The sequence below is a fragment of the Phalacrocorax carbo genome, chromosome 18 (assembly GCF_963921805.1).
Source record: "Phalacrocorax carbo chromosome 18, bPhaCar2.1, whole genome shotgun sequence".
NCBI classification, from domain to species: Eukaryota; Metazoa; Chordata; class Aves; order Suliformes; family Phalacrocoracidae; genus Phalacrocorax; species Phalacrocorax carbo.
In genome coordinates, this window is record NC_087530.1 from 3,527,700 (window position 1) to 3,540,377 (window position 12,678).

Sequence of the window (12,678 nt, forward strand, 5' to 3'; positions counted from 1 at the left end):
CCGCCTCCTCCCCGACAGGCCGCGGCTTCTCCGCGTCCCACAGAAGCAGGGACTCCGCGGGGAGATCGCGCCAGGGAACCCGCTTTTAATTAAAGAGCAGCTCACCCCGGGCACAGACAAGTGCCGCACACGCAGCCTCGGCGCTGTGGGCCCTTGCCTGTTTCATCCTGTTTAAGCCTGTAAAACTGTTTAATCCTCTTTATTTCATCTGTGCACGCCACACCGTGATGATCACATCACTGCTTTTCTAAGGGAGATGGACGAGGGAAGGCAGAGCTAAAAAACACAGTCCCATTACAAATACTAATTTTTGATAAATGGTTCTTCCGGTGGTTTTAAAATCTACATGGTCCACACAGAAATGCAGAGGGCACGGTCCCCCCCTGACGTGCTGGCATTCCCCTCACAGGTCAGATCCCGCTCTCAGGAGCCTTCGGTGTCGGTGTTGTCGCTGCCGCTGGTGTTCTCCCAGTCGGCCTCGTGCTGTCGGCCCTTCGGTACCCTTCGCATTGCTCTTTTTCTGAAAACAAGACCAGATGTTTCAATTTTAGAAGATGGTTTCTGCAAACAAGCAGCATTTGAACACTTTGGGGAGTTTACTGGGGAGGTTCAGTATGTGTCAATGCACTCGGGTTTAACTGAATGCGATGGTTTGCTCACACATCCAGCATACAGCTGTGACTGGCAGCAAACACAGGGTAAAGAGAACTGGTCTAAATTGATGACGACATTCTTAATTTCTTGGAAGTGTTTTGTGTTGTTGATGCTCAGTTGAAGAAGCCAAGGAATCCTCCCCAAAGTCTTTTCTTTAATAAAATCAGTATTGTCAACAGTCAGAGGAGTTGTTTACAGTGCCATTAGGAGCAATTCTGTCTAATGCTAGAACTAAGGTCCCTGTTTTACAAGGTTTTCATTGGTCCTGTGGCCCATAAAGGCAGTGACCAGTGAAGAGGTCAGGACTTTGGAGAACGGGCCTTCAAATGGGGGCATTTGAAGAGAACAGAAGGTGGAAATCTGCTCCCATTCACAGTCATGGGAGCTTAGTCTTGAGTGTCAGCTGTGTGTCACATGGACAGTGAATGTCAGACAGATTTCACTCGCATAGGAGAAATCTATCAAATTTATTAAACTAGCGGTTCTTTGGAGCCACCCCCACTACCCTACTGTGGAACCATCTGCATGGTCCAGAGCGAATACGATTGTTGCTATCTTGGCTACTTCTGGTACTAAAACAGAAGTCTCAACCACTTCAGCTAGCAGGATGAGCCTCTGAAGATCTGGAATGAATTTATGCCCTCCATGAATCAAGCCTGGGGACAGGGGATAGACAGAAAAAAGGAAATACAGACAACAAGCTAATCAGTTAAGTCACATGGGTATGCCTAAATTAGTTCTGCTTACTAAAGTGCAGACCTTCGGTAACGCTCAAAGCAGTCCTTCATCCTCCTCCGCTCCTTTTCTGCCAGTTCCTCATTGGCTAAGCCACACTCCTTGAACTGGAAAAAAAAATCCAGACAAACATGAACGGGATTCCTCTGAAGATCAGATCAATGTTAGCACCAGGTAGTGCAAACCTGCTCTGTAAAGAGAGCCCGTTTTGAGGCAGATGTACTGCATCTGGCCTCTGCAGGGTAAAAGGGTGCAGACAGCCCAAATAAGCTCGGTCATTTCTCCTCTCCAACTTGATTGTGCAATGAATTGTTTTATATTTAAATGAAGGAGAAAAAAAATGTGAACCTATGCCTTCCGATGACCGAGAACAGCTGTTCTCTACCCAAAACCCTCATCCAGGAAAGCAGTCCACTGCGTATGCGTGGGCCAGCAGAATGAAGTGCAGCAGCTGTCCACTATTTTGTGCGCAGGATGGTAATGTATCTGTTTCGCATAGTTTTACCATCTTTATTCTCTCCCATTTGTAAATTTGGGATTCTGTTTCCTGTACCAACAGTAATACTGCAGACAAACTGGAAAACATCCATATCCAGAGATGAAGGCCGGAAAGTAATGAGAAGTTTCTAGGCACAGATGGAGTAAGAACCACCGTAAGTGTTCTGCTGTTCAGAGCTCACCCTTTTTGGAGGGTGACTTTTGCACAAAGTGCTCAGATTTTGGAAAAGCAGTACCTGCTTACATGCTTCTCAAACCTGGTAAATCCATCATGAACAAGAACATTAAAGATCCCAAACCCCAGTCAGTAAAGAAGAGGCCACAAAGACTTGCTTACACTGGGTGACTTTGGAGGCAGACTGTTCTCTTGAGTGCTGAATTGCTGGTTTTGTCCTTTGGGGCAATCTTCTAAGAGACGGAAAATTCACAGCTTTAGTCATAGTTGCCATTGCAGAGTAACTTCTCCCTCCACTACTTCGTCAAAGTGCAATAGCTGTAATGACTCTGTGTAGTGCTGGGCAGCTGTTACAACAGCAGAACTGAAACCAAGCCTCAAAACATTCAGGATTCAGTCCTGTGATCAATGCACGAGCCACTTCTCGTTTTACTTGAGCCCTGAATCTTGCTTAGGATGATGGAATTACCCATCAGGCTCAGAAAGAGACAGCAGCTTTCTAGTTTCTGCTTATGCAGGAGCAAAACAAACCTTTGCAAAGCAGCACCTCTGCTTAGCATCATTTAAGAAAAAAAATCATGTTAGAGGTCACCTCAAGAAATCATGTTAATCATTATTTTAACCGTAATTTGTCCCTGTTCCCCAACAACTAAGTGTGCATATCAACTTAACATCAGACTGTATTTTAGTGAAACTCCTTATGTAGTGACCAGGTGCCATGATACATGCTTTTGAACTGAGTGAGGCAGAAGAGTAAAAGGCTTTTTGGGTCAGTCGTGTTTAGCTTTTGTGAAAAATCTCCCCTCTCAATGAATGAAAAGATCATTTAGATATTCCAGGAGATCAAAACAGAAAATTTCTTCTACTGTGCTAGCTTCTTTCCTTTCTCAACATGTTTTGAAAGAGAATTTCAAGTTCTTAGAGGAGCCTATTAATTCCTTTCCACACTGCTGAATCATTTCCACTGGGGATGCCACAGAAACAGAACCAGTGACAGCGTTAACTACATGGTTCTGCTTTTGTGAAAAAAGCCTGCAACATAAAAGGGAAGAGGGGAGGGAAAAATCCCTGGAGAAAGACACGTGGTATAGCTGAAGTGGAAGGATGTTTGTTCTGTTCTCAGCTCTGCCACAAATGCAAGAGGAGTCGGGGAAAAAAAGGCACCCAGGAACTATTTCTCAAAGGCACCAGGTGGTTTTTCATGGACAAATTCAATAGGCAGATTACCTCAGAAAAAAGACTCGAGGTCCTAGGATGGTCTAATGATACCACTTTTCCCAGGTCATTCAGCTTTATGAGAGACCGTTTCAGAGACCATGTAGTAAAAAGACATCCTGTGGAGCTGCTTTTTCTCTCAAAGAAGCTTTACAAGCATCTGGGGACGTGTTCTCCTTTTTATAGGTGAGAAAGATGGTGGTATGGCAGAACACCTTGTATTATGGGTACGTATTCTGAGTTATCTCAAGGAGGTCAGTGCGCCAAGCACGCCCCACTGAGAAGCTTCTCTCACAAACTGAGTCCCCAGTCAGACTACCTGTTCTTCACTAAAAATAAAACCCAGGAATGTCTTTTCCTGTCCCTTTGAAACACTGGACCATCCTCTCAAGAATTCTACTCTACGTTTTCCCAGGAAAAGACTTACTTTTAGTTGGTTGTATATCTTCATCTAGATGACCGTGAAGCGTGAGCTATAGGACAGAAACAAAGCAAGAACATGAGAACTGCCCCCTATTCTGTCTCACACAGTAGCTAGGAACAGATGGAGGAATATAGGAAACGGGACACGTGTAGAACTGACCTTTCCTTAGTGCGTCTTGCTGTCAGCAAAACAGGAGACTGAGCCAGAAGTTACAGATCTACTCATGGATTTATCCTCCCTGATTTGGCCTCATTTACATTTTTAGCCTCCAGACAGCGTGACAACCACTTCCACACTGAAGTTATGAACTAAGTGAAAACTTTTACCACAGATGGCTCCAGGGTAAGACTTCGTTTTGCTTGTTCTCCCACAAGAGACCATTAGAAGCAGCTCAAAAGAATTCAAGTCCCCTGATTTGCTTAGGCTCAACAAATCTTGCTGGCTAATGCCATACCTATGTCCTACACTTAGAAATCTCTGGACACAGGGAGATTCTGTCACTGGTCTGTCTTGCTGCCTCTGTACTTTTTGATATCACTGAAATAAGCCTGAGCCATGGATTGAAAACTGCTATTACTTAGGGAACTGAGCACAAGTGAGGAATTTGAAACTATTCCAGAAGAAAGTGAAAGGTAAACAAGGTACCCCCTACTCACTTCCTGTGAGTCTCTGGAGGAGGTATCATCCAGGTCAGAGGTCTGAAATAAAACCAGTATAAATTAATCATTCCTCATAGGCAAGAAAGCACTAGTAAGGGAATATACACGAGACTGAAAGCTCCGGAAAATAGAGAAGTGTGGACTTCCTCCCTCCTACACTCCTGTCTGACCGCGTGGAGAAAGTACACAAGATGCCACATTAATTAAAAAGCCCTTGTATATATAATTTAATTCCAGAAACTTTAGCACCCTTATGCTCTGCCCTCATTTCATCCAAATGGTTCATACACGGTCTCTAAATAGAGTTCACTCTCTGGTGGTTGAGCATCCCCTCATCATCTTTGGACATGCTCCAAACACAAACACAGAAGGCCTCAGCTTGCATCAGTCCAACTTACCCATGCCTGGAACCAGGGTGAGGTAATAGGAACCATCACATCTTTCATTTTGATAAACTCAGCATTTGCATGGAGATGGGAACCCAGGCAGCTGGCTGCTGCCTGCTGAATTTGAACTGGTTGGGTGCAAAGGCTGGAAGAGCCACACTCTGGCCCTACATTCAGCTTCCCAGCCCATCATACAGATGGCAACCCCAGACATACCGGTGTGGGTAGCTCCAGTTGCAACCTTTTCAGCTTGGCTTCAGTAGCCAGTAACTGACTCTCCTTCTGGAAGAGCTGCAGTTGCATTTCGTCACATCGCTCCCCCAGTTCCCGAATCTGCTTGCGGTAAGCATCCCTCTCAACCAGGTTCTTGGAGTACTGCGTATAGAACTGTTCTCGGGTCAGGAGTGCCTGGCGTAAGGGACAACACGTTGCAGAATGTCACACTACAGTACGTTCAGGTTTACCGGATCTGCCCGCTTCAAGCAGCAAAGCAGGGATTAGCAGCAGCTCCGAGAGGAATGTTTTATCACCTCGTCTCTTTCTGAAGCAACTTCTTCCATCTGCTGCAAGACAGCTTCAATCCGTTTTTTATACATCTGGGAGTCCTTCCTCAGAGATGTGCACTGTAGTTCAAGCATCTCTTTTTCCTCTGCATACTGTTGAGACAAGGTCAAAAGCACCCTGCTTGTGGGCAGAGCCTGAGCTAGACTCTCACCACTTCTGCCCCGTGCCAGGGCCAGACCTCCATGCAATGTCAAAGTTCAGCCAGACTGTCCAGTTGGAGCAAGGCCAACCAAAAAGGTTGGTCAACGTGACTAGGAGGACTACTAACATGATGGATTTTCCTGTACCTGAGCTGTCAATCATGACAAAAGCTCCCATTACCCTTCAGGCTGAGGCAGGGACTATTAATTAACACAGTCATTAACAGGTAACAGTTAACACCACAGACAGAATGCTAAAATATTAGCACGCTTTTTTCCAAACTATAACACAGACACTAGAGTAGGAGCAGCAAGGATTGATGCTGAGCCATTCCTCTGCTCCATAGGCAAGACATCGGAGGTGCTTCATCTGCCTGTCCTACCCACAGACCCTTGGCAAGAATTTGCAATGCATCACCTACCTTGTCTTGGAGCGCCTCGGCTTGCCGCAGCTCCTTGCGAAGGCTGTAAATGGTGTTCATCAGCTCCCGGCGTTCTTCTAGGATCTGGCTAGAGTCATTCTCCAGAGTCTCACTGGAAAGGCTTTTCTCCAAGTTCTGTTCCCTGGCAACCTGCTGGACAAAAAAATAAGTGAGATACAGCAACCATCTAACTCCTTATTAACTCTCTTCCCACTATCCTGTGTGCTCTATTTGACTTGTGAGAACAAGGCCACAGCTGACCTAACACAATCTTCAGTGGAGCCCCATCGCTGCCCGGGCTGCTCCGAATAATCACTTCTCAGGAGTCCATATCCAACCACGCCCACCAACCTGAAGAGTGTTCTCCAGCTCCTGATTCTTGGCCAAAAGTAACTCCTTCTCCTGCTGGATCTCCCACATCACCTCATGGCTTGGACGCTGCTCTATGGCATGCTTCAGTTTCATCGTGTGCTTACGCTCCAGTTTGCAGTCATCCTCAGCCTTCATGAGGCTGTGCTTCAAGTGATCGATCTACAAGAAGGTTCAGAGCTCATGAGTAACAAAGAGAAAACTCTGACCTGCAAAAGCAGTTCTTGCTCCATTCCCCAGACAAACATGGCTTAAGTTTCTCCCCAGCTTTGTTTTCCTCAGGATGCTCAGTGCTCTGGGACCAGAGTCCTGCCTGTGTGCTAAACGGATGCAACCGTTGCTATTGTGAGAGGGCCCAGTCTTGATGAGAAGACTGTTAATTCTTCACAGCCTAACTTGTAGGTAACATGGGCGTACTGGGCTGAGCTCGGGACCACCAAGACACGCCACCTGCACACAACCTCATGCTGGACTGGTCCAGACCATCCTGGGCAAAGACAAGTCTGGTGAACAACACAGCCTTCCACCGTTGAGGTAGGAAGGGAAAAGCTTTAGAAAAGTGTGACTGACCTCTAGGATCAGGTCCCGGTTCTTCATGAGGGCAGCGCTCTTCTCCTCGCTCTGTTTGGCATAGCTCATTGCCAGGTTGTAGTTCTCGTCCTTGCACTTCCGCAGCTCCTTGCTCAGGCTGTCCCTCTCCTCCTTCATCTTCTGCGCCCGCTCTTGGTGCTTGCGGAGCAGGCTGTCCCTCACCCACATCTCTTTGATCGTGTCCTCTTTAGTGTGAAGCCACACCGTGAGCTCCTGGGCCTTCCGCCGCTCCTCCTGCACGGTGCTCTGCAGCTTCATGATCTCATTCATCAGGAGCTGGCTCAGGCCGGATTCCCCAGCGGTGTCTGTTTGGTGGGCAGGCGTCAGCCACCGCTGTCCTGTCTGCTCCCCAGGTGCACACACGGCACAGGTTCCCACCCACTTATCACTGCAGCTCATGATCATCACACGCCACACAAGCACGCAAACCCTGAAGGCACACGTGATCAAATTATCCCCACTGTTTCCCCCCTGCTCTGTGCCTTTCTACACTACAGTGTCACTGACAGAACATGCAGAAGGAAGAATCGATCCTTCCTCATCCACCCTCCCAGGTTCAGCCTGTGATGCCAGACAGCAGGGTCATTCATGCCAGCACCCTTCTGAAGCACACAGGGAGCAAGGCAGGGAGCGCTCCCGACTCTGCTCACCCAAGCTGGGGGAGGCAAAAGCGGAGGTGAATCCCCCCTTAATTTGCACAGCAACACCGAACGAAGAGCTGTTTTTCCAGAACACAAACATTACCTATAATCATAGAGAAAACCCTGCTGGGCTCCTTGCCAGTTATTTTCTTATACAGTTGTGGATAATAAAGCTCGAGACTCTCCAGAAATGCCTCAAAGCCCTTGTGTCCCGTTCGCTGAAGAATGTCCAGAAGAACACCTGAAATAATAGCAACAAGATATTCTATTCATTTATTTATCTTTTTACCTATTTCTAACGTAACAAAAAATTGCTCCACTTTCCCCATATGCAGATTAAAGTCTCTGGGATCAAATTCCCCAGGCAATCCTAAGAGAATTGCCCACTAACTATACAAAAGTATTTTAACTGTTCCTTCACAGTTAACACTTAACCCTTGCACCTAGCTCCTATTACAGTGGGTGCAAAAAGCAGATCTCAGAAGAGCGCTTTATGCTAGCCTGCTGGTAATTACAGAAAAGGTGAGTTAAAACAAAGCACCACAACACCTTCTGCAGCTCGAGGCTCCACTTCCAAATACCAGAGGCAAATATGGGATAAAAGGCCCACTAGTGTAAGAACACTGTGTGTACCTAGAGAGGTAGAGGGGACAAGCCTAAGAGACTTTGAGCTCAGCTCCCTACTTCATCTAGAAATACTCTGTACCAAATCAAGCCCAGGGGGCTTCTTTTCTGTGTGCTGCCATTTTCCAATCTGGAAAATAGGGAAAATCGTTTTTTTCAATGACCCTCGGTAATTTATCAGTAAGAGTTAATCCAATCCAAAACAGGTACTAATAGCATAATGAATTCTGTCATTCTGTCTGGTTGAAACAAGACCTAGGAACGGGGCACAATACATGCTGCATTAATCTTGGAAATCTCCCCCTGCAAAAGTGTTACACCAGAATAGCCTTGTGGGTCCAACCAAAGCAACTCCCTCCCTTACGCTAACCTAGAGATCCAGAACACCAGAAGGCCGCACACCTCCTGTGCTCCCGTTACCCTTACACAGCTTGGGAATGCGCTGATGGAGCCACCTCCATTCCTCCTCTCCCCGCAGCGACGGGCTGGGAAAGGGAGCGCGTAGCAGTGCCTACGTTTGTGTCTAAACACGGGTAGATGGCAACCGAGAAGTGATGCGTTCCTTCAGGCCCAGTCCATCAGCACTCTGTTCCAGCCTGCTCCCAAGAGCTGACAGAGCACGGAAGCATCGACGGAGCTGAGAGGCTGCACTTCACCCACCTGCCTTCCGTTTGCGCATGACCAGGCTGGGGTCATTAAGAACTTGTTCCTCATCGTCATGGCTGATCACTTTACACTGGCGAAGATAAGGAGTTATACGGGAAGGATCTATCACAGAGATCAGCTTCACCCGGAAGTTCTCCAGGTTATTCCAACACGTCTCATCATCATCTTCTTCCAACATGTTGGTGAGTGAGAAGTATTAGTGAGCAGTGTTGTCCTGCCTTGAAAAAACAAATCCAGAAAACAAAGAAGCAGACTCTAAGCCTTCTACAGTAGTGGGGGTGTGGTAAAACCAAGTATGTTAACAGACTGAGAAAAGTGTCTTTTAGATAGAGGAACATATTTCCCATGTGGTCTTTAACTCAGCGCTTGCAAATCACCTGCAGAACACGGTGATACGCTACCGTCGTACCTGAAAGAACAGTGCGGTACCAGACTGGAGATACCAGCAGCTGTGAGGCTAGCGGCAATGCTGCTGACACATATGTGAAGGAAGACTAACATGAAATCCTGAGAAAACAGAAGTCACCGAAGCTTCATGATCTTCCTCCAGCCAGCTGAACATCTCCCAGATCTCACTGCAAGAAAGTGAAACTATTTAGCAACAGGTCCACTGGAGATAGGCAAGTCATTGCGAGCCCCATGAATGGGAAAATCCAACTCACTCTAGAGTCCCAACAGCGTACCCCCAAGAAGTGCTGCCAAATCTCACTGACTTCACCATGTGTTCTCCAGATACTCAGCTATGCTTTTAGTTAAATCTTTAATCCCAAAAAACAATACAAAAAGGGTAGAACACGACACAGGATATGCTGATAGCAAACTGCAACTTTCCAATTTCAAACTAAGCATCCTCTGAAGAAGTGAAAATATCTTTAAAGCTCTCCTAATTAGCTGTTGCCTCTGCTTTACGAACAGTTCACACTCCTCCTTCTCCATATCCCAGCATTTGGGAGATCCCTGTGTTCTGTCTGACCACAGTGTCACGAAATCTAACACCCATAAAAGGCTCTGTGAAAACCTCCAACGGCAACAGCCTTAACTGCGTTCAGCTGTAATCATACAAGAGCTGTTTTTCTGCATGCTGTACTTTATCCCTGTGCAACAGAAGGGAACATGCAGCTGTATACAGTTTTCACTGTAAACACAGAGGTGCAAATCATGCAGCAGGAAACCATGGAGTCAACTGCCTCTCACATCCCCCCAGATTCCACCTGTGCAGCTTCAGCAATGTAGGCTCACAAACGCCACCTGCGTGACTAACGCACCGACCCACCGAGAGGCTGTGGAAGCATTCCCCTTGATGAAGAGTGCTTCTGTGCGTTTGTCCGGCGGGAGCTTGCTGCAGCGCTCCCCTGCGGCAGCGGTACTCTGAGGTTACTAGTTACCCACTTCCCGACAAGAGCCTGCTATTAACCAAAGGAGACAGAAAAACTACTTCTCAGCCTGGGAGCGTGCAGGTACACAGATGCAGGAAACTCAGCGCTTCTATACCCAGCCTTCTTTGCCTTTCCAATAAGAAACTGGCATTATTATTTCTTTGCCCCTTTGTGGTCAGACTGCTCCATAATGAGTACCTTCTGAAATGCCAGTGATTAATTACTATACGTGTAATACAAGCATGAATTGACTGCAGCAGCCATTGTCATTTCCAGTGGCTCAGGAAGGCTGCCAGAAACCTCAGTATTCATGTTTTTAGGCATCTTGTTTGGGGGCAGGCAGGGTGGGAACAGAGTTCTGACCATCAGGGGCTATGCAGGGGCTGGGATTTCACACACACCTCACTGCACCACTCTCAAAGGTCATCTCAAACCTTCATTGTTGTTCTGCTCCAGCACAGAGGAAGATTCCAACCATCTTCAGCACATACTTGTTACACCTTACACTGTCAGTTAACTTTAATGAGCTGGACCGACATAGAACTAGTCATTACTTAGCATGGAGAAAATACTCTGCTCTGCTTGACATCAAACCAGCCCCAGCAGATTACAAGAAATGCACTCCCCTGTTGATAAACACCACATCCTTACCTCAGAGCTGTAAAATAAAATAAAAAAATCCCTGTTAATATAAACCATTCTGCGTTACATGCACCAACCTGAGCCTGTGCAATCAAAAGCCTCTTGTTTCTTCTCCTGGTCTAGCAACACTTGTCTGTGTCCGGTCTCTGAGAGAACTTGTCTTGGATGCAGCCTCCCATTGTATTCTGTCTAGAGCAAAGATCCTTCCAGGAGCAAAACTGGTTTGAGAAAAGAGAAAAGGGGAAACTACTCTGCTATACTCTGAGATGGGAAAGGGCGGGGGGGGGGGGGGGGGGGGGGGAACGGGACATAAAAAAAAAGGGAAGCCAGAATGGGTGACGTGGGAGGAGAAAAATGCTAGTCGCATTGCGAGTCAGCAGCATTACATATGCAGTGATTTTAGACCCATTCTGGCTTTGTTTTCCAACCTCTACCACTGAAATACCAGCAAGGGTCCAGAAAATATCTCTGTGGTCAGAAATCTAAAAAGAGTGAAGGTCACATGCATAGGTCTCTCCAGCTGATTTCAGGAGACAACCAAGGCACAGAGTTAGAAGAAAGAGGCTCTTCAAATAGCCTTACAGCTGTCAGCACGACACCTTTACACATGAAAGCAGGTGGCAGCAAGAACTCTCTCTTAGTTTAGAGTTCAGCTGAAAAGGATGATTTCTATAATGATGCCTCTAATTCTGGATGTCCTTAAGCTTCAAGCATAATTATGACAACTCAGTATTTTGAGGGAAAGGGAGTCAAGTCTTGGCAAAGCAAGGAACATAACCCACGATTCCCAAATTACAGGCTGTGGCTCTAACAGTAATTAAAGGAGCAGCACAGCAAGCAGCACTGTGATGATGTTAAGCATCAGCATCATACCTTTGCCTCCCCACCTTCCCACAGTCCTAGAACTGTAGCTGCAACAAGAACTCACTAACAGTCTGTTTTAAAAAAGTCTCAGGAACATACACGCTCCCGATACCATGGCAGCATGACACATTTTCCCATTAGCTTCCCACTCTACTCTTTGTTCTGCTTTCTAAGTTTCTGGAGAGTTTCTCCATGTTATTATTAGGAGTAGGGCAGAGATGCTCAGAGATTCTTCAAGCCTGTGCTTCTTGTTAGGCATTAAATTAGCTTTCCACTAAAAAAAAAAAGAAAGATACAGTACCTCTATTAGCTATGCCCTTGCTGAAGGTAATCAGAATGTCTGCTCATCAACCGACCTAGCCTGAGGAGTTTTTGTTCTATAGTAACAGATCAGTTTAATCCTGAAAAAGAACAGACACCGCTTCTTCTTATAGTATACAGTTTTTCCACAAGCAGTAAGATTACAAGGGCATCTCATTGCGAAGGATAACAATCATTTAGAGCACAGATCACACTTGCTACCAGTGCCTCACGGTAACAGCCCTGTGGTGTATAACAGACAGAACTGTACGGCAGAGCTTCTGCCGCATCTGAATTTCTTGGAAAAAGTGTTAACTATACTGGCTTAAGGAAAATAAAGTACACTGCAAGAGGAAAGCCATTTCAAAATCGTTCCTTTTGCTCCTTAACATCTTGACACCCAATTACAGCAACGTTGGTACCCCCCATCCCCCTGATCCCAGCTCTACCTAAAGGGCCCTCGTAGAAGAGTTGCAACTCACAGAGCTCTAAACTCACCACTACACTCTCGGGAAGCTTAGCCAGAGGAATGAAGCTTTCTGCAGCACTTTCCCACTAGATTTTATCAGCTTTGACTCAGCCAGCTTTGCACCTCTCTGTAAGACACAAATTGCTGTTTTATGAATGAAGAAACAAGTTTTTGTTCAGTGATTTGCTAATGTCTGTATGGGGCAGGCTGTGGAAGCATCAAGAAAGAATCCAAGCCTAATTCAATCCTGCAGTTTCAGCCACA

General features: G+C 46.4%; 1 protein-coding gene across 5 annotated transcripts; it reads right to left on the reverse strand.

The window, feature by feature from the left end:
- Positions 1–183: 183 nt before the first annotated feature.
- CARD9 (caspase recruitment domain family member 9) lies at positions 184–12,673 on the reverse strand. Of its 5 annotated transcripts, XM_009505430.2 has the most exons (16): positions 12,444–12,673; positions 10,859–10,999; positions 9,173–9,338; positions 8,758–8,981; positions 7,577–7,714; positions 6,812–7,137; positions 6,224–6,403; positions 5,873–6,025; positions 5,277–5,402; positions 4,963–5,154; positions 4,358–4,399; positions 3,705–3,750; positions 2,225–2,295; positions 1,414–1,496; positions 408–520; positions 184–276 (listed from the first exon to the last, which is right to left on the reverse strand). In XM_009505430.2, exons 4-15 carry the CDS (start codon positions 8,939–8,941, stop codon positions 424–426), a joined length of 1,638 nt encoding a protein of 545 aa, XP_009503725.1. In that variant the 5' UTR covers positions 8,942–8,981; positions 9,173–9,338; positions 10,859–10,999; positions 12,444–12,673; the 3' UTR covers positions 184–276; positions 408–423. The 5 variants fall into 5 exon arrangements, with proteins under 5 accessions (XP_009503725.1, XP_064325128.1, XP_064325131.1 ...); XM_064469058.1 differs by having other exon boundaries at positions 184–520; positions 5,873–6,022; XM_064469061.1 differs by having other exon boundaries at positions 184–520; positions 1,402–1,496; positions 5,873–6,022.
- Between the last annotated feature and the right edge of the window lie 5 nt (positions 12,674–12,678).